General features: G+C 46.5%; 3 protein-coding genes across 10 annotated transcripts in view; 1 reads left to right on the forward strand and 2 right to left on the reverse strand.

Annotated features, from left to right (window-relative positions):
- TBC1D4 (TBC1 domain family member 4) overlaps positions 1-811 on the reverse strand; it is a 116,099-nt gene extending 115,288 nt beyond the window's left edge. For both annotated transcript variants that reach the window (XM_069970622.1, XM_069970621.1), the window contains exon 1: positions 127-811. In XM_069970622.1, the coding sequence (XP_069826723.1) occupies positions 127-573 (447 nt within the window). In that variant the 5' untranslated portion in view covers positions 574-811. The remainder of the gene's footprint in view (positions 1-126) is intronic.
- Positions 812-15,515: 14,704 nt separating this feature from the next.
- On the reverse strand, positions 15,516-24,488 carry COMMD6 (COMM domain containing 6). 3 transcript variants are annotated; one of them, XM_069970644.1, is made up of 8 exons: positions 24,198-24,488; positions 23,870-24,125; positions 23,102-23,160; positions 22,187-22,252; positions 20,655-20,731; positions 19,252-19,417; positions 18,139-18,291; positions 15,516-16,295 (listed from the first exon to the last, which is right to left on the reverse strand). In XM_069970644.1, the coding sequence occupies exons 2-8, from the start codon at positions 23,904-23,906 to the stop codon at positions 16,245-16,247; spliced, it is 609 nt and encodes a 202-aa protein (XP_069826745.1). In that variant the 5' UTR covers positions 23,907-24,125; positions 24,198-24,488; the 3' UTR covers positions 15,516-16,244. The 3 variants fall into 3 exon arrangements, with proteins under 3 accessions (XP_069826745.1, XP_069826746.1, XP_069826747.1); XM_069970645.1 differs by lacking the exon at positions 23,870-24,125 and having other exon boundaries at positions 24,198-24,468; XM_069970646.1 differs by lacking the exons at positions 23,870-24,125; positions 24,198-24,488 and adding an exon at positions 23,756-23,838.
- The window catches only part of UCHL3 (ubiquitin C-terminal hydrolase L3), a 53,076-nt gene continuing 51,763 nt past the window's right edge, over positions 24,013-25,325 (forward strand). Inside the window, exons 1-3 of one of the 5 annotated variants that reach the window (XM_069970638.1) lie at positions 24,013-24,115; positions 24,442-24,601; positions 24,681-24,692. In XM_069970638.1, coding sequence (XP_069826739.1) covers positions 24,560-24,601; positions 24,681-24,692 — 54 coding nt within the window. In that variant the 5' untranslated portion in view covers positions 24,013-24,115; positions 24,442-24,559. Of the gene's footprint in view, positions 24,116-24,231; positions 24,330-24,441; positions 24,602-24,680; positions 24,693-25,325 lie in introns of those variants that run through there. The other 4 variants (XM_069970637.1, XM_069970636.1, XM_069970639.1 and 1 more) reach the window with 4 other exon arrangements.

Below are 25,325 nucleotides of genomic sequence, written 5' to 3' on the forward strand. Positions count from 1 at the left end.
TTTTAAGACAGGTTTGGATAAGACCTCCGAAGTGTGAACAAGTATAGATAGATGTCTTGTAGACACTAGGAAAACTTCTGGACATGTGCTGAGTGTAAGACAACAAACTGTGTGACCTCTTCTCACCTGACTGGGGTCAGCAGCCTTGAAGACATGGCAGGCCATCTCAGACTCTGGGTTGTCAGGCTGAGTCTTTATCAAGTAGGCGAAGTATGAGGGGTCCTGGCTGTTATGGATGAAGCGGGCAATGTGCTGTGCCTTGTGCTCAAAGATGAAGACCGCCGTGTTGCCACTGGCTCCATTCAAGGCTGGCACACAGCGGAGGTGCGGGGCAACTAACAGGAGCTGAACCTCTCGACAAGGTGCCACACAGCCAGGGGGATCCTGCCTCTCTGCCCGTCTGCGGATCTCGGCCACTAGCCATGGCAGCATGGGCAAACTTGTCCTTCTGTCTAGGGAAGACCAGCCAACATACCACAGGCGGAACCTCTTCTCCCCCTTGGCAGTCCTGTCAGGGAGGGGGTCTTCCTCCAGCAGGGGGTGACACTGATCGGCTGAACTTCTCCTCTCCATGGCTGCTCAGACACTGGTGAGGATAGAGGGTCCTGGTGCTGGAAGTGCACTCTGGTGCTGGTGGCACTGGGACAGGCTGTGTGCAGTCTATGGGGCAGTGCTGGGGGGCTGCTCCATGCTGTACCGGGCACAGGGCTGCTCACAGGCACATGGCAGCAGGCTCATCACACAATCTCCAGGATCTGCCCTCACACCGTCCTCCTGCTGCTCCGAGCTTCCTTCTCCCCTCCTCCTCCTCCTCCTCCTCGTCATGACAGATCCTGCAGAGCAGCTTCTCCCCACCTCCTGCTGCATTACCCTGCCGCCTGCCCCTGCCCGGCCCCGCCAATGGCCGCCCGTCTCCTCACACGGACAGGAGGCTGCGCCTGTAATACGAGAGCCGCAGCTCACGGGGATTCCATTCTCCAAGACTCCAGCCCGCACCAAGGGGAAACCCCAGCCTGGTGCGACACCAGCAGGAGCCGCCGCCACTCAGCGCCCACTGCACGGCTCTTCCCTGCGCCCCCGCCCCTCATAGCACGGACCGTGTCTGAGAAACCCCTCCAAACAGCAACTTTTATCGCCCCACTCACAGAATGGTGCAGTGAGAGAGCCGTCGTCCGGTGAGACCATGTCTGGCTGCAGGGGTGTCCCCATATCTGAGCCCGCTAGCTGTACTCCCGGCAGGGCTCGCTGACTGAGGCAAGAGAATATCACGGCTTCTCTGTTACTGTCCCCATCCCTATAGGGTTATACAAAGCCCCAGACTAGACTGACCCGCTGATTTCTATGGAGACAGATCGTCTGCTGCCCAGAGGAACACTATATGCTGCAGTGGTAATAAAAGTGTCCGTGGGGTGTACGGCCCAACCACAGCCGTACTGTATACATTGTATACAGTGTCGGTCTGGCCCACCAGAGGACCCTCCGGTGGGCCCCCAGCTTTAAAACCTGCACTAACACTGACTGACATGTTGTTTCTCATTGGTTCTTCATTGGTGGGCCCCCCACTTTTCCTCTGGTGGGCCCCAGATACCCCAGTCCGACACTGATTGTATATACCACCGTGATTCCCTACACTGTAATGTAATTGATCAACGGCCTCAATGAGTAACAATTTATCAGGTACAAGTCAAGTATGATATAGGTAGAGCCCCTGATGGTCGGGGATGTCATCCTATAAGTCCCCTACACCAGTCTTACGACACGTTTCCCCCATACTATGGTTTATGGTTTCATCAGGGGATTGTGTGGAGAGGCAGTATGAGGTATTGTCAGTGTTTTTCTTTATAAGCACAGTGTTATGTCTTTAGGTGTTGACCAGATGAATCCTGGGATACTTGTCTGTCAGATTGCAACTGGAGCCCCTCAGTAAGAAGGCCAGGTAGGTATATATGGCTTATACTCATGACGAAAAATGCGAGTGCATTGGGTAGCAAGCAGTTCAGAATCCTATAAAGCAGGAAGGATGGCACACACCTTGCACTCTCACTGGATGACACCAGACCACATCTACTTTCCCATAAATCTCCTATTATCAGGAATATATACAGTACCATCCTGGGACCTGGACTCCCTCATCTAAAGACTCCAGCATTACCAACCAGTGCATCCAAATCAATCAACAGCGACATGGATTTGTGTTTTATAATATTAGAGGGTGCCTATCTTCCTTTCAGGTGCATAGATACACTAGTGACCAGAATGGCTGGGACATGACCAAACCCTGTTATATAGAAACTCATTTAATATAGTTTTCATCATACTATATTGTGTCTGCCATGGATGTCAAATCACCCTTCTTTTTAGTTCACATTCAAACCTCAGCAAACTCTGTGTTATATAAGAAACCCAGGAGATTAGGTTGCTGTTGTATACGTACACACTACAGTGTGTCCTGCCTGATCTATTCATTTTAATGATTATGAAAGTCCCTGTGTCTGGCACATTCTGGATCTTGATTTTGTGGGATTCAAAAGCATAGACAACCATGAAAATCAAATAAGATCCAAAATGATTTCATTATACAGCCCATACAGAGTCTGAATATGGAAACACAAAAAAACTAAACAAAGATGCAAATATGGAAGCAAGGCCTAAGAGAAGTAATTGTTGCTACCTATCAATCTAGGAAGAGTTATAAGGCCATTTTCCAATTATTTAAGTCCATCATTCTACAATAAGAAAGATTATTCACAGTGGAAAACACTGTAGACAGTTGACAATGTTCCCAAGAAGGGACGTCCCACAAATGTACCCTAAGGTAAGACAGAAAAAAAAACAAAAAACTAAGCTACATCTCAGACGCTACAGGCCTCAGCTTGTTAAATGTTCATGGCAATACAACTAGAAAAGGACTGAACAAGTATGGCTGTTGCTTTGAAGATTTGCCAGGGGAAAGCCTTTCTAAAACAATGGCAGTGCCGCTTAAATGGTCGCTGTTGTTTCAAACACCTTCCCAATCCCTCCATTAGGGTCAATTTACACAGAAAGATTATCTGACAGATTATCTGCCAACAATTTGAAGCCAAAGCCAGAAACAGACTATAAACAGAGATCAGGTCATAAAGGAAAGACTGAGATTTCTCCTCTTTTCAAATCCATTCCTGGCTCTGGCTTCAAATCTTTGGCGGATAATCTGTCAGATAGTCTCTCTGTGTAAATGAACCCTTAGAAAGGCTATGTGATTCCTAACATTGTAAATCACATTACTTACCGCAAATGGCTCTATACCCCAGAAAGACAACTTGAAAATCATGGCCACTGATTATCTCACTGCAAGCTGTTGTCCACTGCCTGTAGTCATGGTAATTCTGTCTCTAGTTCTGTCTCTAGACAAAAAAAAGTGGGGATGGGACTTCCCATGTGCTGTGTGCAGGAGAGCCTGTGCTGTATATTTGCAAGCTTAAACAGTCTGCCTGCTTAACCCCAAAAAAAAACAAAACGAAAAAACAAAAACACAATTAGTTTCTGAGCAGTAGCCACTATAGGGACTATCCGAAGGTACAAGCGGTTTGGGGGGGGGGGGGGGGGGGGGACAGATTGTGGGTACAGAGTCACTTAAAGGAGAATAGATCAGTTGGAGGATGGTAAGTTAGTATCGTTTGAGAAGCTTTAAGGGGTATTCCCCCCCAATTTTTTTTTTGCATTAATACGTTGCCCACCCGTAGCTTTCCATCTTTCCAATATAAAGTTATTACGGATTCTGCACAGTTTTGCTGTTATCTAGAAGCACTCACCCCCACCGTTTGCATAGAATCATCAGCTCTCAGTCCACTCCGACACGCTCCCTGCTCCTGGCCCCGACCCTCCGAGACGGCATCACGTGCTGCTGCTGCTGTCTCCCGACTGCCTCCCCCCAGGTCACCTGTGTGCACCAGCCCCCCCCCGCGCAGCTCACCTCGGCACCCCCCGCCCTCCCTCCGGGACTCACCGGCACCACAACCCCCGTTCTCACCCGCGGCACGACCACCCCCGTTCTCACCCACAGCACCTCGGCCCACGAACTCCCCCCCAGACACCCCCCCCCGTCTCACCCGTGGCACAGCTAGCAGCGGCGGTACCAACACCCCCGGACCCCACACAGCTCAGTACTGCACCCCCCGCCGCCAGCTACTTTGCTGCTTGGTTTCCGGGATGCGGGGGGGGGGGGGGGGGGGGGGGTGCTATGGGCCGCTCACTAATCGTCCGATCCCCCCCCCTCCTATACCAAGTACATCCCCCCCTTCCGATACCGAATACATCACCCCCTCACCGGATCTGCAGCAACGGGCCGTCTCTCAGCTTCCATCGAGCTGCTGCAGCTGCTGTGATGGAAGCTGAGACGGGCCGGCGCTGCAGATCTGATGAGGGGGTGATGTATTTGGTATCGGAAGGGGGGGGGATGTACTTGGTATAGGAGGGGGGGTGATGTACTTGGTATAGGAGGAGGGGGGGGGGATCGGACGATTAGTAAGCGCCCCATAGCACCCCCCGCATCCCGGCAACCAAGCAAAGTAGCCGGCGGCGGGGGGTGCTGTACTGAGCTGTGTGGGGTCCGGGGGTGTTGGTACCGCCGCTGCCAGCTGTGCCACGGGTGAGATGGGGGGGGAGGGGGGGCGAGGTGCTGCGGGTGGGAACGGGGGTGGTGGTGTCTCCCCCCCCCCCCCCCCTTCACATCTCTCTTTCCCCCCCCCCTTCACATCTCTCTTTCCCCCCCCTTCACATCTCTCTCCCCCCCCTTCACATCTCTCTCTCCCCCCCCTTCACATCTCTCTCCCCCCCTTCACATCTCTCTCTCCCCCCCCTTCACATCTCTCTCTCCCCCCCTTCACATCTCTCTCCCCCCTTCACATCTCTCCCCCCTTCACATCTCTCCCCCCCCTTCACATCTCTCCCCCCCCTTCACATCTCTCTCCCCCTTCACATCTCTCTCCCCCCCTTCACATCTCTCTCCCCCCCTTCACATCTCTCCCCCCCACCTTCACCTCCTCTCTCCCTCCCACCTCCATCTCCCCCATCACCTCCTCTCTCCTCCATCTTCACCTCCTCTCTCCCTCCCTCCCTTCTCCATATAGATATATAGGGTCATTGTACTTCGCAACTCAACCCAGGGCACCCAACCCCCCCACGCACGGCTCACCGGCTGACCTGCGGCCCCCCTCACTCAAATAACTCAACTCTGCTAAGCAACACTCTCAACTCTGCTATGCAACGCACACAACTCTGCTATGCAACGCACACAACTCTGCTATGCAACGCACACAACTCTGCTATGCAACACACACAACACTGCTATGCTACGCTCTCAACCCTGTTATATCTTGTGGATATCAGCTCTGCTACATCATGGACCAATCAGACGTAAGCATTGCATGATGGGAGATGTAGTTTTCTGGCTGGAGCCATGTTGGATATAGTTCGGCTTTCTAAAAAACTTGTAAGTCAGGAACGGAAGCAGCTAGAAAGACGGGAGACAGCTCAAAATTCTCAGGGGGACTTGGTGAGTAAGACCAGCTAGGTTTGGAGCATTTCATTTTTTTAACTCTTGGGGGGAATACCCCTTTAAGTTAGTTTTTGGAGTATCGGATAGGCAAGTTCTTTAATAAATTAAGGGGACTACCTGGGGGACGTAAATGTTTGTCTTTTATTTACCGGGCTCTGATTCGTGAGCGGGGTGGCGTGCAGATAACCAGACTGAGGGAGAAATGGGAAGAAGAGGTGGGCCCCTTAGGGGATGAGGAGTGGGAGTTAGTGGTTGGTAATATTAAGTTTTCGTCAGTAAATGCACGGATTGGTTCAGTTAAATGGGGTGTAGAAGTAACGCAGACTGTCCCAGATGTGGAAGGGATCAAGCAGGTTTTTTTGCACTTGCTTTGGGAGTGTCCTGGTGTCCTTGCATTTTGGGAAGGAGTTTTAGAATTCTTTGCACACAAAATAGAATATACCGGGGACATGGATATAAAAAGGGTTCTACTTGGCACTTTTCCTAATGATGGAGACAAGGGGGCTTTGCTGAATTGTTTGGCTCTGGCGTCCAAAATCCTTATAAAAAGGGTGGATGGGTAGTAATACTCTGTCAGTAGGACAGTGGGTATCATACAGCCGTAAAATTAAGAGATATGAAGAGACGCTAGCAAAGAAAACTTCTCTGAAGGCTCTAAAAAGGTGTCGGAGACTTTGGGAGGGTTGGTTGAGAGGGGTTAAAGATGAGTGTGATAAGGATGTAAATTGATGGGAAGGGATCCTATGGTTAAGGACCCTATTCCACCGGACGATTATCGTTTGCATAATCGTTAACGATTAACGATCTCAAACGACCGCTATTGCGAAAGACCTCAAAACGTTCAGTCATTTCCATGGAACGATAATCGTTACTTATGATCGTAATTGCGATCGTTTCTTTTCGCTATTTATTCGCTATTGCGTTCGTATCTATTGCGAACGACCGAAAGATGTCTTATTCAATGCAAACGATTTGCGAACGTTTTGCGAACGAGCAACAATAAAAATAGGTCCAGGTCTTATAAAGCGATCAACGATTTCTCGTTCAGTCGTTAATCGTTAACTGCATTTCAACCGAACGATTATCGTTCAGATTCGAACGATTTAACGATAATCTGAACGATAATCGTCCGGTGGAATAGGGCCCTTAGTCTCCCTCAGTACAATTTGGGTCTGTTCTTTCTTAGTTAGTAATACTTTTATTATAAATTGTGTTTTGTTTATTGTTTTTCCCCTCTCGTGGGAGGGTGGTATATTGTTTTATGGCCATATAAAAATTGTAAAAAGTCTATTAAAGAAGAAAAAAGAAAAAAAGCTGAGCTGTGATTGGTTGCAATTGGAAGTTTATACAAGTCTATATTTTACACCCTTTGATAAATCTCCCCCTTTAAAGGGGTACTCCAGTGAAAAGATTTTTGCCAGTAATTGAAACACATTACAAAGTTATATAATTTTGTAATGGTGCGCTTACACAGACAGATTTATCTGGCAGATTTTGGAAGCCAAAGCCAGGAATGGTTTTGAAAAGAGGAAAAATCTCAGTCTTTCCTTTATGACCTGTTCTCTGTTTATAGTCTGTTCCTGGCTTTGGCTTCAAAAATCTGTCAGATAAATCTGTCTGTGTAAACACACCATAATATACTTCAATCACCTATCTGCCCCCTTCCTTATATTTCCCTCCCTCAACCCCCCCATCAGGAAGTGAAGTAAACTCCTTCTTACCAAATGACTTGACCCCAGGCGTTTCTGTGGAAGCCATTTTGTGACAATGACATAATCAAGAGAGAAACTGGTCTAAGCCCTGTTAGGCCAGCCTCCCTTTGTCAGATGACTCAGGTTGCTCAGCTCTGATTGGATGAACAAGATGTACGCCATCTAACAGTTTTACAGAGTCAGTTAGACATCACAGGAGACAAAGTGCATCATGGGAGAGCCCAAACCAGGAGGCTGTGCCTATGCAGGTGATGTCATTGTCACAAAATGGCTTCCACAGAACAAGCTGAGGTCATTAGGTAAGAATGAGTTTACTTCCCTTCCTGGTGGGAAGTTGAGGGAGGAAAAGATAGGGAAGGGGGGCAGATAGGTGATTGAAACATATTACAAACTTTGTAATGTGTTTCAATTACTGGGAAAAAGCTTTTCACTGGAGTACCCCTTTAAGTGAGTATGTAAGCGGTGCAGGAATTGTGTAAAGCGTGCAAGGCAGTGGCGTAACTACCAGGGTCGCAGCGGTTGCCGTTGCGACCCGGCCCCCCCATCAACCACTCCTGTGACCGCAAGCATTGTTTTGCTTGCGGTCACAAGAGGCTGACTCTGTCTGCCCCCGGCTGATGCGTTAGAGACGCTTCCTGTGCAGGAAGTCACAGCCACAGGGATCTCTATGATGCGCGCGCTGCTAGGGATAGGACGCGGCAGCCGCGTATCAGCCGGGGGCAGACAGAGTGTGAAGAAGAAGGAGAGGATCGACGGGGGAGCGGGTTAGGTAAGTTGTGTTTTATTTGCCTGCATGGGGCCATCTATAGGAGGGGGATCATCTATAGGAGGAGGGGGGGGGGCATCTATAGGAGGGGGTTAAGGGGAGCCATCTATAGGAGGAGGGGGGGGTTTGAGGGGTGGCATCTGTCAGATCAGCACTCGCTTGTTCCTCATTACCCGCTCGCTGCCGGTGCTATTATACGTGCTGACTGTAAGCGGGTACGAGCAAGGGGGCCGCTCTAAAGATCGTTCGGGAAGCCCATAGCGATGGCTGGTCTCCTGTGTGTTATTGTTCACAAATTTTTCAAGGGAGGAAAGGGAGAGGAGGCCATCTATAAGGGGGGGGGGGGAGAGGGGGTCATCTATAAGGAGGGGGGGGGGGGGGGGACCTCTATAAGGAAGGGGGGGAGAGGAGGGTGGAGAGAGGGGGCCATCTATAAGGAGGGGGGGAGAGAGGGGGCCATCTATAAGGAGGGAGGGGAGAGAGGGGGCCATCTATAAGGAGGGGGGGAAGAGAGGGGGGCATCTATAAGGAAGGGGGGGAAGAGAGGGGGGCATCTATAAGGAAGGGGGGGAAGAGAGGGGGCCATCTATAGGAGGGAAGGGGAGAGAGGGACATTTATAGGAGGGAGGGGGAGAGAGGGACATCTATTGGGAGTTGGAGAGAGGGTGCCATCTATAAGGGGGGAAGAAGAGGGGGGCATCTATAAGGGGGGAGAGGGGGCTATCTATAAGGGGGGCAACATAGGGGGAGAGGGGGCCATCTAAAAGGGGGGCAACATTGGGGGGCATCTATAAGAGGTTACACAGAGGCTACACAGTGGCGGGCGTATACTATAAGAGGGGCCACATACAGTCAGCCTACCTACTAATTGAGTGCGTACAGGGGCCAATACAGATGTGCAGTGTGTATAGTGATGAGGATGGTGCCTGTGTATGTGTTATTGTTCACAAATTTTTCAACATAGCTACGCCCCTGGTGCAAGGTGTACTGCTCTAAAGCATTAGGATTTTCTAAAGATTTTTGCCACTGCATAAAAACAACAGCAGGTCATCCACAAAAGACAGAGAAAGTCAAAATAGAATAAAAACAGGTGATAAATTTCTTTTAATGTTGGGGGATGAATAGAAAAAAAAGTTCCACCATGTTTTGGTTTCGTTTGGATTTTCTGGTTTGCAATAACATACAACCTCTGGAAAGTAGAATTGGAATAAGCACACTTAAGGCTCTATTACTCGGGCCAATAATGGGGAGCAAGCGAGCACTGACCTGTCAGATCAGCACTCGCTTGTTCCTCATTACCCGCTCGCTGCCGGTGCTATTATACGTGCTGACTGTAAGCTGGTACGAGCAAGGGGCCGCTCTAAAGATCGTTCGGGAAGCCCATAGCCCATAGCGATGGCTGGCCTCCTGTGTATGTGTTATTGTTCACAAATTTTTCAACATGTTAAAAGAAAGGATCAGCCGACATGATCATTGCCTTTTAACAGTTACTTTTACACCAAGTAATTATCAATCGTAACTACCGATAACCAACCAATAATCACTTGGTGAGATAGGGCCTTTAAATGTAAATCCAGCGGGAGATCTATGTAGGGTAACAGGGACTTTACATATAAATACAGCTTCCTTACTTCATGAATACTGCAAATAAAAATATGATTAGCTGAGCGACCCGTCACTGAGCAGGGAACCCAGAGAAGCAAGGAGGACCGTGCCGTGGGAGTACAGACAGGTAAGCATGATTTGTTTGTTATTTTTAACCTCACAGCAGCTAAATAGTTAACTCTTACAAGGCTACAGAACCATAATCAAGAATGGAGTGCCATAGATTTAAATAGTACTCAGTATCGCACCGGATTTCACTGTAAGAAACTTGGTACATATGAATAGACCATTAAAGGGATAGTCCACTTAAGGGTGAGTCTACACGTACCGACTTGCACCAGAAATCTCGCTGCGAGTTTAGCAGTGAGATCCGCTACGAGTTAAGATCCTGGCAGGCCCCTGTGACTACATACTCGCATCGGTCGTATGTAATGCAGCCGCCCCGTTAACCCCTTCGGCTCCCTGTCTGTATATACATTACCTCTCTTTGCTGCACGGGGTCCCGGCGTCCTGCTCTGCCGCCTAGCCAATCAGTGGCTGCGGCTGGGCAACACACTGATTGGCTGGGCGGGAGAGCAGGACGCCGGGACCCTGTGCAGCAAGGAAACAGGTAATGTATATACAGACAGCGCAGGAGCCTAAGGGGTTAAGGGGGCGGCTGCATTACATACTAATGTAGTCCCAGGGGTCTGCAGCGAGATTTCCGCTGTGAGTTGGTACGTGTGAACCCACCCTAAGGGTAGCTTCACACGTATGGGTTTAGCAGCGGATTTCACGCTGCGAGTGTGAAGCTGAATGGGTCCCATACATGCAGCGGATCCGCTGTGTGTATGGGACCCGGCCCCTTTAACCCCCCTACCGCTGGCCGCTCCAGCCCCAAGCATACATTACCTGCTCGGCGCCGCGGCTGTGTGAAGCTCCCAGCTCCCCTAGCTCCTCATCAGTCAATCAGTGCTGCCGTGCCGTGTATGGTACCCATTAAGCTTTACACTTTGGGATCCGCAGCGGATTTTGCTGCAAACTCCCAGTGTGAAATCCGCTGCAGATCCGGTACGTGTGAAGCTACCCTGAGACAGATTTAACCCTGTTCTATTTCCACCCATAATCTAAGTTTATTTATAATAGGTTTCTGTTACCTGAATTAGGCTGTTTGTCTGCAGCACATCCACTTTTGTCTGACACCCTGAAGCTGGAGAAAATCCTCACTTCCTGGTCAACTCTGTCTTTACTTCTCTGTCCTCCCCCTCCATTTTTAGATCAAAGTCACATGATCGCTGTCTCTTCTGTTGCCAGGCAAGCTATAACCATCTGTAACCCCGCCCACCGACATCACACCAACCAGTGAGCAGCTGGCAAGGGGCGGGAAAACAACAGAACAGTTACAGCCTTCTGAGCAGTATAAGGAAAGGAAACACAGTTGTCTCATTTCTTTCTCTGTCTTTCTAATCTATGTGGATGAATATCAAACAGAGGAAATCCAATGTAGTAATCCACTGCAACCTGTGTTTATTTCATACCACAGCAAACAAGGTGCAACATTTAAGCCCCACATGGAGCCTTTCTCAAGCATATACAAATGTGAGCAATCACGCGTTACATACAGGATGTGAAATCAATCATCATTAGCATAACAGGTGCATCAATTACATGAATACATATAACCGTGTCCATACTTTTCCATTGTGATCAGTTAGGGAAACAGCATGTTTCAATATAGAGTAAACAAAATTATTATTAGTGACAGTTTTACAGAGACATGCAACAAGCAAATAAGTATACATATAGTTTAAAATTTCCACAGTCTATGCCACTATTCCTATGACATGGGGAAACCCCCAGTATGTCCACACACAGATGTAAAACATTGCTAAAGAGCAGAATGTTATCAGGTCACCTTTTGCAGCCAATAAACAAGTATTAAACGCAAAAAATGATGATGCCACATCCTGTATAGGGCTGGGTTCACACTACGTATATTTCAGTCAGTATTGTGGTCCTCATATTGCAATCAAAACCAGGAGTGGATTGGAAACACAGAAAGGCTCTGTTCACACAATGTTGAAATTAAGTGGATGGCCGCCATATAACAGTAAATAATGGCCATTATTTCAATACAACAGCCGTTGTTTTAAAATACCAACAAATATTTGCCATTAAATGACGGCCATCCACTCAATTTCAATATTGTGTGAACAGAGCCTTTTTGTGTTTTTAATCCACTCCTGGTTTTGGTTGCAATATGAGGACCACAATACTGAATGAAATATACGTAGTGTGAACCCAGCCTAAGGGTGTGTGCACACTACGGAATTGCCGCGTATATGTCAATTCTTTCGACGGAACGCAGAATCCGCCCGTGCATAGAATAGTGTCTATGGCTCGGGCGGAAATGCGTGCCGCCGCGTGTGAGGAGGAGCGACGGAATACGCTGCGGGTTATACTTGGCAATTCCGTAGTGTGCATGCACCCTAAAACGTGATTGCTCACATTTGTATATGCCTGAGGAAGGCTCCATGTGGGACTGAAATGTTGAACTTTGTTTGCTGTGGTTTGAAATAAACACTGTTTGCAGTGAATTACTATATTGGAGCACTGTGGAATGGACAGGAAAATTGAATACTGGCAAATGTAGTTTCCCAACCGACATCATCTTTGATATAGACCGGCTTTTAAAAAAACTTGTGACTAGAAAGACAGGAGATGGCTAAAAATACTCAGGGGGACCTAGTAAGACCAGCTTGGTTTCAGAGTATTTAACTTTTTAGCTCTTGGGTAAAATACCCTTTAAGGCATTGCTGTCATTTGTAGTAACCTTTGACATCTTATCAGAGATGTCAAAAGTTACTGATTGCACCAGATCTTAAGACCCTATTCCACGGGCCGTCTAGAGGAGCAAACGAGCGCTCTCAGCGCTCGTTTACTCCTCGTTCCCCGCTCGCTGCCACCGCTATTCAATGCGGCAGCAGCGAGCGGGTGAGTGCGGGAGGGGCGGCTGGGAGCTGCGGGGGGGCTGCCCTGGTGATCGCTGAGCCCATAGGATACAGCAGCGTCTGCTGCCGATGCTCCTATTCAACGGAGCGACGGCAGCAGATCGTTGCTGTATCAGTCGCTTGTTTTTCAACATGTTGAAAAACAAGCGACTGCAACGATCAGCGGACATGAACGATGTCGGCTGATTGTTGCACTCTATTCCACGGCACGATTATCGTTCGTAGCGGCCGATATCAGCCGAATACGGACGATAATCGTTCCGGGGAATAGGGCCTTTACTCCTGAGACCCACTGCAATCCAAACATACAGCCAGGAAGAGTCCCTGGCAGCGTTGTCTCTCTCCCTGGCTGGAAGTTGAATCTGATTGGGACAGTCTGCAGTTTTTTGAGTTTTAGGTAGAGATGAGCGAACCCGAGCGTTCGGCATTTGATTAGCGGTGGCTACTGAAGTTGGATAGAGCCCTAAGGCTATGTGGAAAACATGGATATAATCATTGGCTGGATCCATGTTTTCCAGAAAACCTTAGAGCTTTATCCAAACTTCAGCAGCTACTGCTAATCAAATGCCGAAATCTTGGGTTCGGATGAACTCGAACATGCTCGAGGTTCGCTCATCTCTAGTTTTAGGTCATTACATGCTTCAGTTGTTTCATTTGGTATACCCAGACTTTGTATACATATTGCACATTACCACCACCAGATACAAAGTATCCATCTTTCTTAGAATTTCAACTAGAACTCTATGTCAAATTATATCACACTAGAATAGTTGCTGTAATTTGAAAAAAAATAAACAAAAACATTTCTCATGTGATAGTCAATGTGATTCCACACACACTCGTAAAGCACTTAAAAGGGTTTGTCTTTTTTGGCAGTGCCTGGTGGGTGAAAACAATTACATCCACTTACCTCCCTGGCTGTTGCACGCTTACCTCCCTGGCTGCTTTTGGGGTTGTGAGAAGTGACCTGGCAGGCCTGCTAAGCCAGTCAGTGGTGGGACAATACTGCAGCCTCTGACTGGCTAAGTAGGCCTGCCATGTAACATCTCAGAACCCCAGAAGCGGGCAGAGACCGAAGCAGCGAAATGCGGGCGGCAGCGATTAAGCCAGGGAGGTAAGTGGATACAATTGTTTTCCCCCTCCCCAGGTATCACCAAATACGGGTTCCTGGCTGGACAACCACTTTGATTTACCAAAAATTATACCCTAGAAAACATGGTCTAAAACCTTGGCCACTAGATCTCACATGTGCCTATTCTAGGAAGTTTCATCTTTAGCAGAGGCCAAAATTAAAAACAGAAATTAGGGATGGGGCCTATCTAGTAATATGTGTAGGAGAGAGCCTGGACTGTGTGCAGGCAAACTGGGCCATTAGGGGGGGTAAATACAGGCTATCTTCTTATCTCTGAACAGCCATAAAGTTCTGGGCAACTGGTATCTGTATATAGTTGTGTTCTTACTACGTACACAGTTCTACCTCCTGAATATAATCCCCTTTCCCTTTAGTTTAGCAGATTTTGACATGTCAATTCTTTCAGCAGATGTAGAATCAGCCCGGCCACAGAATGGTGTTTATAATCAGCCAGAACGTATCCACACAGATTCCGTAGTGTGAACCCACCCTAACACCTTCCTTTCTGTTAACATTACCCTTTGCTGCTGTATGTGCACCTCAAAAGGGGCCACCCTGGTGTTTCCCTATTTATTTTCCAATACTCGCAACCGAGTGAGACTTAAGGGGCTATTTATCAGGGTGGTGTGGTGCTCTCCCTATCATGGAGGCACCCCATGGCAACAGGCTAGAGATATCTGGCTAGTCCGTGTTTTGAGATTCGCAACCGAGGCTCCACGGACTCCTGTTTTGCATATTTAAATTTTTGGGGGCATCAGTGGAGACTCTTGATTGAGTACTTCATTGGAATTTTTTTCACTGTTCTTCTTGAGTTCAGTGATAACTGTGTTTTGTTGGCACCTCATAAAGCCAGTAATCAATAGTCTCCTCTCCCCTGACATGCAGTCTAAGGCAGTGTTCTGGAATCATCTCCCTGCACACTGCCAGGCTGTTCAGTCAAGTATTCTTTTTCAAGCACTATATCATGGCATAGCTAAGAAGAGAAGGCGCTGTCCTGGCAAGCCCCGTTGTGAGTACTTATTTGCAAACAATTGAGCTCTGGATGCACTCCCTAAAATGGAAAGAATGAGAAATAGTTGTGCATCATGCAGGGAACTCTCAGCAGATTAATAGCAGCAATAAGAGCACTAAATTATTTGATCACTTAAAAGAGTTGTCCTGGGAGCAGAAAAGGTATTACCTGTTCTGCTCTCCAGCGCTGTACTTCTGCCACCTGCATGTGTAGTAAGTATGCCTTGAGAGACAAGAAGGGACAGCTAAATCACAATCATCCCATGTGGACAAAACCACTGGATTGCTCTGATATATTGCTGACTTTAATATTAGTTTGTAAAAAGGTTTAATAATGCAAAAAAGGTTATCAATAGAAGGACTTTGACAAATACTAGACGACTATATATTAAACATAAGAAGTCTATTGAAATAAATGCAGAAATATATATGCCTTTAGTTATTACAAAGATCTTCCATTTTTCCAAACTTCTCATTCCTGTCTCCAAGACTTGGCTCATGCCACACCATTTTTCTGAAATGCAACACCACGAATACACATTGCCAGCACCCATAGTGTTAAAGTGACTGTACCACCAGGCCCAGGCTGAAGCACTGGAGGCGGGCCGACCCACCCTTAGTGGGAGAAAACCCCCACCCCTCTATGATAGGGTTCCATTGATTCTAAGGGAGTCATGTCATGGAGGGGCTGGAGTTTCTTCCCACTAAGGGTGGGTTGGCCCGCCTCCAGTGCTTCAGCCTGGGCCTGGTGGTACAGTCACTTTAAGTGTACCCTAAGAACTCATCTCTTTAGGCAGGCCTATAACATTCCTTTAATTACGTTAGATGACTTTCAGAAGGGATTAAAAGAAATGTTCTTGTTACTATCAATGAAACTGTATAATCCATGGGGTTTGAAACATTCCCCAAGAGCTGCTTTCGGGGACTACATACACAGAACATGCATTTATTTACACGCTGGCTTTTTAATGGCTTCTCTGTACAGATCCTGTGCCACAACGAAGGTGATATATACAGGTAAAATATTACTGCTTGCATACAGTATTCTTGTAACACATTGTATACTAAATATGGACTAAATATGGACCTATTTAAAATGGAATAAGACACCAGTCGGCCTATAGATATGTTGCTTTATAATGTGCTTTAGCATTCAAAGCATAAACTGTATCCCACAGACGCCTCCCATCCAGACTGGCTGATGTGACTCCCCCTGGCATACAAGGGCTATTGTCCTAACCTTGTGGAGCCAATCAGCCTTGGATATGCTGTAATTATAATACATCATTCTAAAGGGTTTCTAGAATGTCTCCTCAAGACTGGGTCAGAGGGTACAATAGTAGATGCCAGTTATAAAGTGATGACAGAATCTCTTTAAGCCAAAGTTTTTCTAGACTGTCTCCATTGTTTGTAACACCAGTCATCTTTTCTTGGTCCTCCTTGTATACGATGGCCACTTCTTTCATCATATTAATCAGCAGTGAATGCTAGGTCAAACATTCTCAAGGGCTGCAGACATCTCCTTAAACTGCTTGGAGAAATTCTGAAGAAAAAGAAAAAAAAAAAAAAGACAGCATAATACTTTAGTATAGGCAACATAAATCCATTGTAAGGTACATCCTATTGTGGTCAGTCTTTCTGTCAGTATTTGTAGCCCAGTTCAGGAGTGGAAAGAAAAATGACAATGGAAAGATTTTCCCAGCTTCTTTGTGTTTTCAACCCAGTCCTGGTTTTGGTTGAAAAACTACTGACACAAATACTATGAGTCATACTCTAAAAGGCATCCTGTCTACAGCTTAATGCTGCCAGAACCACATTTTGTAAATTAAGAGTTGCACTAGATGAATCAAAGAGCATGGGTCCCCCACACTGGTGATCAGTGAGGTTTCCAGTATCAAGGCCTTCAATGATTTAAAGGGGGGGGGGGGGGATTCCTATATGGGTATTTAAGTTTTTAATGTCTGATAGATGAGGTCCTACCTCTATTGATATGGAGGGCCCACCAGCCGGCAGGAGGTAATCAGATTATGTAACTCCTATTGACATTACTAGGAAATGCATAAACACCACAACATACACTGTTTACATAACTCTCAAGCTACAGAAACAGCATAGTCCAAAGTGCTATGCCATTTACAGATCTCCAAATAATGACCTATCCCAAGCCACTGGTACTTTTGCGCAGCTAATAAAAAAAGTACATTGCTGTTTTTCAAAATCTTGCTGGTGCCGGTATTTGAAGAAAAAAAAAAAAAAAAAGAAGCTGGCAGCGGTGGCCCTAGGACTGAGGGTAAAGGCATAATACTGTCAAAACTCACAGCTGCATTTAAACACTATTAAAAGACATTCCATGGTGATCTAAAAACCATCCGTAGAGCACATTCATAACATCCCTGTTTTTCCCCCCTAAGGCTGGGTTCTAACTACGGAATTTTCGCGGATAAACTCACCGGAATTCCGTTGGCTGTTCGCGCGCCTTTCCGCCGGCTCCATAGACACCATTCTATTTTTTTGCTATCTGCCGAAAAAAGTGACATGTCACTTCTTTCGGGGGATAGCGGAATACGCCGGCCCATAGAATGGTGTCTATGGTGCTGGCGGAAAGGCGTGCGGACAGCCGACGGAATTCCGCTGAGTTTATCCGCGAGAATTCCGTAATATGAACCCACCCTAACACCCAGGAATTGTACAGTGTTTTGAACTGGCTGTGTTGTGATCATCATTTTTTGTTGACGATTTGCAGATCATGGAGGCTTTTAATAGGTTTCTATGGGGAAACGTGCGGCAATTGCAGTCCGCACTACGTGTCCTATTTTTTTTTTTTTTTTTTTTTGCAGAGGCAGCAAACAATGCGGAAGTGTAAATAACCCCATTGAAAACAATGTAATCTATCTTTGCCAACAATTGCATACGTGGGAATGAGGCTTTAGTTGCAATCCTGGTAGTTGCTGCAAAAGCCCAGCTGTGTATGATAGCTGATGTCCTGCCATAATATTGTGGCCAGGCAGTGGCGAAAATTTCCCCCAGTCCAGCATATATCTGCCACTGTTTCAAATAACAAGCTGAGCGGCCTGCAACTTCAGAGGAAACCAGAAATGTGAGCTGCAGCTGCGGTGATCGGGGGATCCCAAAGACAAAGCTGGAGGACATTGGGGGAAACATGCGCAGGTAAATCTTTATTATTTTACAGCTTTAAAGGAAGGCTACACGGACATCACTAATGATGTCTGGGCAGCCCTTGCTGTAAGATAATTGAGCAATATAAAAGGCTCTGTAAGCGAGACGATCTAGCAGATCAACACTCATTTACCCAGGATATCAGGTCTGTAATACGGCCTTTAGTCGGAACACCTATTTTTGACATTCTGGAATGCATCCACACAAACCTGAAATTCAGGAATAGTCATCTCAAAGACCTTGGTTTGGACCTGGCCAGAATGTTCGGCTACTTTCAATTCTACAGTGACGTAAGCATGATTCAGAGATTTACAGCTGTCTGAGCTGACAGCCATTCCAATTTTCCACTGAAAATCAAGAAGCTGCAACAATAAAGAAATATGGGGGAAAAATTATAAACTACAGTTAAAACATCAAAATTAACAGCAGTGAAGGTTTGCGTGACCCTACAGATTATGAGCACATATATAAATAATCTGTTGGTGTTATAGGGCCCTTAAGAGATTACCCTGCATAAGAAAGTAGGGGACAACCAAAAAAACGAGAGTATTTTCTAAATTTTGGCCATACAATCCTTGTTGAGTGCACTGAGGAACACAGGCATTGGGTACAGGTTTCTGCCCATAGGAGGCAATACTAAACAGATTATGCTATGCCCCCCCCCCTCATGGTACGCTAAACCAATCTGTACTAAAACAGTACTCAACCTAGGAGAGAGCTGTATTCACCAGTAAACTCAAGAGAAAAAGATTTTGTGGTTAGTACTCAAACCTCCCTTTCTCCCAGGGGTGAGAACAAAAAAAACACAAAGACAGAAAACCTGCTGTGAAGCAGGAGTATCAGCCTCTTAAAGAAACTTGTTATGTAGAGGTCTTTAAATGATGGCATCTGTTAGATAGCTAAGGGTCATTATAACACAAGGGTCACATGGGTCAATGCAGTCCAGGGATTTCATGCGGTGTGTTCCCTTGCTAAACTTTCATATCTCTACTTTTTCAAAACTACTTATCCACAGTGAAAGAAAGTAATGTGGTAAGTTTTTATTCATTGTCATTTTTTTATTGGTATTGTACGTGCCAGCCACAGATGCACCCAAGAGTGCAGTCACTATATGAATTGATGGACTTATAAGCATGGTGAAAACATGAAGTGGCATACACATACATAAGCATACCATATTGTCTCACAAATATGCACGTTCACTGGTAGGGATCACATGTCTAGCTCTATGAGCCAATGAGCCAGCCACATGATCTCCTATTAGTCAGCATCAATGAGCAACATTTAGTACAATGTACAGCTGCATTATGAGAAAACATCACCTGTGCAGATGGTAATAGATCTCTGGAAGATTCAATGTCAGACAGCTTGTTACCCTCTTCATTCCATATGTGTCGAATGACTTGCAGAGTCTGCTTGGGAAGCTTGTAATGAGTTGCAACAGTGTTTAGTAATGCATCTGTGGAGAGTTTGTGCTTTGCAGCGGTACTATAAAAAAAAAAACAAAGGAAAGGTAGCAGTTAGAGATGAGCGAACCTCGAGCATGCTTAAGTTAATCCGAACCAGAGCGTTCGGCATTTGATTAGCGGGGGCTGCTGAAGTTAGATAAAGCCCTAAGGCTATGTGGAAAACATGGATATAGTCATTGGCTGAATCCATGTTTTCCAGACAACCCTAGAGCTTTGTCCAACTTCAGCAGCCCCAGCTAATCAAATGCCGAATGATTGGGTTCAGATGAACTCTCTAGTAGCAAAGCAAAAGAGTAGAGACAAAATCTAAAACCAGCCATCTCACTTACTGCTTGGGAGGTGCTATGCTCTTTAGTACCCAGTGAGAACGCAGGATTTTGTGTGTGTGTGTGTGTGTGTGTGTGTGTGTGTGTGTGTGTGTGTGTGTGTGTGTGTGTGTGAGTGAATGTACCAGCATTAAACGCTATGGACATTTTTTTTTACTTTACATAGCTTTTGTATTATACCATTTTTTAAAACTGTAAAACTTACTACAAAGTTTCAATAATCATAAGTATGCTTATTTGAGGGCATCTTTTGTGCCATGATCTGTAGTTAATATTGGTGCAATTTTGGTGTAGATTCGTTTCGGCACTGATATCCCGCTCAGCCAATCACTGGCTGCGGCACTGTCCCACAATAGCCAGTAATTGGCTGAGAAAGTTGTCACTGCAGATACAAGTCTGTCTAGGAGGTAGTGTCTAGAACGCTCAGCAGAGAACCCAAAGCATCACAGAGGACCCCCGGGGATTATTATAGGCAGTAGTCAGATTACTTATACTTTTTGGTGCTCTGCTAGCAGAGTCTGTCTGAGGCAGATTGACAATCGGGGAGTACAAAGCTAAAGTAAAGGTTTCTGGCTGCAATGGAAACCTATTAGCACCCCCGCAGTCAGTGACAGGCGCCAATCCTGTACCTGACATACTTAAATGCCACAGTGGCTAAAGATTGCAGCATTTAAGAGGTTAATCGCTAATGGCAGTCATTATAGGCTACTCAATCTATGAAGCAAGTTCAGCTCCTGAACACTATACTAAATGCATGCCACTCATGTACGGCACCTGTCCACATAGCCCACGAGGCCTGCAGGAGGTACTGCATGCGTCGCCAAGTTAAACACGAAGCAAAACAAACTGTTCAATTGCTTGTGAAGTTTAGTACAGAAACATAAAATGCAATGTCACATGCACTTATTAAGTAGAATAGTAGAAATATACCTGAAGAGATAGTTCACTGCATTTATAACATTCCTAACTTCATCCACACTTGTGTCAACTCCCGCTGCTTGAAACCTCTGTCAAAAAATGGAAACATTTACTACAACAACGTGACATGTCATCTAAGTTCTGTTACACATTGCTTTCTGACAACAGGAAATTAGAATTTTGAGAACGATCAGCCGAAGAAACGATCATTGGCTGATTGTTTCTTTAGCTCCAGACCCCAAATCATCAGGTGTGCCTCCCTATGTGTAACAAAGATGTGCGGCTGACGGCTAATGATTGTAGTAAAAAAATAATAATAAAGTATTTAGTTACCTTACCACATTCCCTGGTGTCCCCTGGCCTTTCCCAGACACCGTTGAACGCCTCAGAAGACACTGGGGAACATGGTAAGGTAAGTAAATGCTTTATTATTTTACACTAAGGGCAATGGCTGCCTGATAGTCGACTCATGTAATAGCTCAGTAAACGAGTGCTGCTATAGCAGATCGGCGCTCATTTACAGTTTATGATTGGGCCATCTAATAGGACCCTTAAGACTATTTATTAAAAGTGTTTACCATATATTTTAGTAGTAATCAATTGGCAAGGTTTTATGCTTGCTAGACAATTCTTCACTTTGCCCCAAGCCCTCTACCAAACCAGTACAGAAATCCCTGTTTGCAGACAGGATCTGACTCCAGAATCCCAATCACTGGCTTTTAAGCTGATTTTCCAGCAAACTGTCATGAGGAAGTCTCTTCCATGTCACATGCCATCATTTTGAAATTATTAAATTCTGTACAAAAAGATATTCTCTCTTTCTATGCAACTGCTAAGTCTGTGACAAGATGGTTGCATTGTAGTGTGATTTATTGAAGTGATGGTGTCACCCCCGTTTTGCTATGTGCTGTTCTCGGCACCATCAGTTAGTGCTTCTGCTGGACATGTATAAAGTACCTTTTTGATTGGTCTCCTTTTCTATTTTTCAGTGTAAGAATGCTTTTCATCATCAATGGACGGTGTCACAGTGGCGGAGCTTTGTAGCCATTGAGCCCCCTGCATCTGCCTCAGTCGAGTGTTGTAAACCATGCCCCCCCACCGGGTTTTCAATACAGTACAAACTCCTCACTCTCAAGACTCTCTACAGCAGTGCGCCCCCTTTCTCAGTGTCTATTCCTCTATGGTCTAGTCTCTATGTTCTTCTAACAATCTAAAACAAAAATCCTCCACAATCTGAACTCCTCATTCCTGCCTTTGCTCATGCTGCACCAGTCCTCTGCAATGCAATACCCAAAATGCTCACTCTTTCCCAACACCCACAGTTTTGAGTGTGCCATAAAAACATATCCCTTTATGCAGGCTTATAACATTCCCTTAATGACTTTCTCTAAATATTTCACCTTAATATAAACTGTGCCTGTCAGCAAAAGAACAAACAACTTTTGACACAGACTCACTCTATGTCTATCAGATGTTTGAAATGTTTCTAGGACATATATGGAACCTTTCCTGACAGTGCTGACCCATTCATCACCCATTCTTACCTGACAGAGAAGTGTCTGGTCTACACCAGTACTCTGACATTGTAGATGTTCAATACTTTGTTGGCACTAAAAGAAGAACATTGAAACGTTAATTGAAAATGCTCTTTAGGGCGATTTCAGACTACAGAAATTGATGACACATTGCCAAAGTATGACACTATATCCACATGGGTAAGGGTATGATTAGTGGTACCTGTGGTAGCACTGCCAGCATTGGGGGAGACAACCAACTGCCTACCCTATGTGGGGAACAATTTGCCTACTGAGGGGCTACCTACCTTCTGAAGTATAATACACAATAGGGGGGAACTTACCGACCTAGGGCCCAATTACTTACTAGGCAGGTCCTACCAGCCTACATACCTACTACAGGGGACACCAACCTAATGGGAGGTCCTACCTACTGTGATGCCTAACCACCTAATGTGGGGGACTTATTCCCACCTAACTTACCTACGAATGGTTACTGTGAAAGGCACAATACAAGGGCACTATTGCAGTGTAGGACACAAAGAGGGGCATTCCTGACATTTGGGCCACTATGGATGGAAAATGTGTATAGTTGTGGAATGGAGAAGGACATGCTATAAAAGAGTCAAGTTATGGATGGAAAAAGTCATCACAGCATTCTGGGCTGTATGTAAAAGACAGGAAGAGTAAATAAGACTCAAGTAACCAGATGTAACTGCTGTGATCACCTATATATAGTCAGCAGAGTGTGCGTGTACAGCTCATATATATGGTTTTCTCTAGATTTTCCTATCAGAACAGGATCAGATCAGAGAAAAAAAGGAGTTGCTGTTCTTGCTTTAAGTTTTCATAGGCGTGATAACGCCATCTTGGTGTAAAGACCTTCTTCACGTGTAACTTCTGTGTGTGCTGCAGTGTAATAAAATAGGCATAGGTGGCACATACCAGTTCTGCAAACAGGTCGGGGGGCAGCGATCTCATCAAGTCACTTGACTTTTCAAAACCTTAAACCAGAAAGTAAAAAAAAGCAATGAGTTTATCCCTGAGATGCTCCACCAAGACAGATCACTCACAACCATTATCACCCAAACTCCCAGGAGACCTATTTCCTAGAATTATAATACATGGCAGGAATAGACACCTGACACACCTGATTAGATTACACTTAGGAGAGCCAGAAAAAGTACACCTTCAGGAAAGAGACTAAATGCAGTCGCTAGTAGACAATAGGGGAGATTTATCAAACCTGGTGGAAAGGGACAGCGGGGCAGATGCCCCTAGGAACCAGCTTTCTAAAAGGGCCACTGAATGATGAAAGCTGGCCTCTGCCCATGCACACAGTTTGATGATTGTATGTAATTCCCAATACCTTTCTGCCAGTATCATAACATACACATCCAATGTAACATAATGTGACCGGCAGAGACCATACAGCAGCTATATACAGCTATATACAGCTGGTGTCAATATGCAGCCTGCCATTGACTTGTAGTTCTGAGCATTAAACCATAGAAATAAAAGTTATATATATAGCTCTGGTCCTATATCCACACATATACATAAGAGACATGTACAACAGCATTCCCTGTACATCCTGACCGCAGTCTCACTGAGGAACAATAGTCAGCTTATCTCAGGCTAAAATGCAGATTTCAGGAACAATGAACTGCAGAGGTTCACCAGCACCGCGAGACCCTGCAGCACGACACATACCCGCTCCTGACAGCTCATGCATCGCTCTCGTAGCCATATGACCCGTCACACCTCGCGAAGATCACGTGAGTTCATGTACGTCACGTGACCGGCGGCTCACTTCTCACGACCCCATTTTTAAATCGGGCATCGGATCCCAACTTCTGCAGATAACACTCCGTATGAATAAGGAAAACTGGTGCGGCGCCGGACATGCGGATCCGCTCCATGGCTGCACTGCTAATTGGCCAGGACACGTCTTACAAAGTAAGGGGATCTGTAAAAGAAGAACGTTAGGAACCCCATTTTGAGGCTTGAAACGCAAAGAACTGGGCGCTTTCATACCCACCTGATGCCGTACGTTCCAGCGCGCACGTCTATTGGCCGGGGAGCGCTTCACATCACGCTCCCTGACTGAGGAAGAGCCCATCTGTTGCCGGCTACGGGGGGAAGCGTTTTCTCCTCAGTACTATACGTAATAGTAAATGGAAGCTTTAATAAACATACAGTCATGGTTTCTGCTTAAACCTGAGTGCAATGATAATGTCCGCCATGCTAATTTACACAACTTGTATCTTTATGCGTAATTACAGTAGACAAGAGCTGCCACCCCTGCCTGTGATAGATGAAGTGGTCCATGGGTGAAGTTTAGGAGAAGGAAGCCTGTGAGGAGAGAGAGTGCTGTCACATCAGCATCCATAGAGAATCACCATGCAGTGTATGCGCTGGCTGCCGCTGGAGGCCAATCCTGATGTGAGTGCGGGGAGGTGGGGGGCAGCGCTCCGGGCGGGGACTGGGCAGGCGGTGACAATGTCTCTCTTATTCCTTACAGGTAATGAACCAGGTGAGTGACTGCGCGCCCCCGTGCTTCCCATACTGTTACTGCTGAGGGGGGAGATGTCTGCTGCGCGCCCCCGTGCTTCCCATACTGTTACTGCTGAGGGGGGAGATGTCTGCTGCGCGCCCCCGTGCTTCCCATACTGTTACTGCTGAGGGGGGAGATGTCTGCTGCGCGCCCCCGTGCTTCCCATACTGTTACTGCTAACTGAGGAAAGGAGTCATGTGTAAGTATGGTGTAAGGGGGGGAGATGTCTGCTGCGTGCCCCCCATGTTACTGCTAAATGAGGAGGGGGTGGGGAGATGTCTGCTGCGCCCCCCCCCGTGCTTCCCATGTTACTGCTAACTGGGGGGGGGGGGGGAGATGTCTGCTGTGCGCCCCCGTGCTTCCCATACTGTTACTGCTGAGGGGGGAGATGTCTGCTGCGCGCCCCCGTGCTTCCCATACTGTTACTGCTAACTGAGGAATGGAGTCATGTGTAAGTATGGTGTAAGGGGGGGAGATGTCTGCTGCGCGCCCCTGTGCTTCCCATACTGTTACTGCTGAGGGGGGAGATGTCTGCTGCGCGCCCCTGTGCTTCCCATACTGTTACTGCTGAGGGGGGAGATGTCTGCTGCGCGCCCCTGTGCTTCCCATACT

This window comes from Dendropsophus ebraccatus, chromosome 5 (assembly GCF_027789765.1).
Source record: "Dendropsophus ebraccatus isolate aDenEbr1 chromosome 5, aDenEbr1.pat, whole genome shotgun sequence".
In the NCBI taxonomy this organism is placed as follows: Eukaryota; Metazoa; Chordata; class Amphibia; order Anura; family Hylidae; genus Dendropsophus; species Dendropsophus ebraccatus.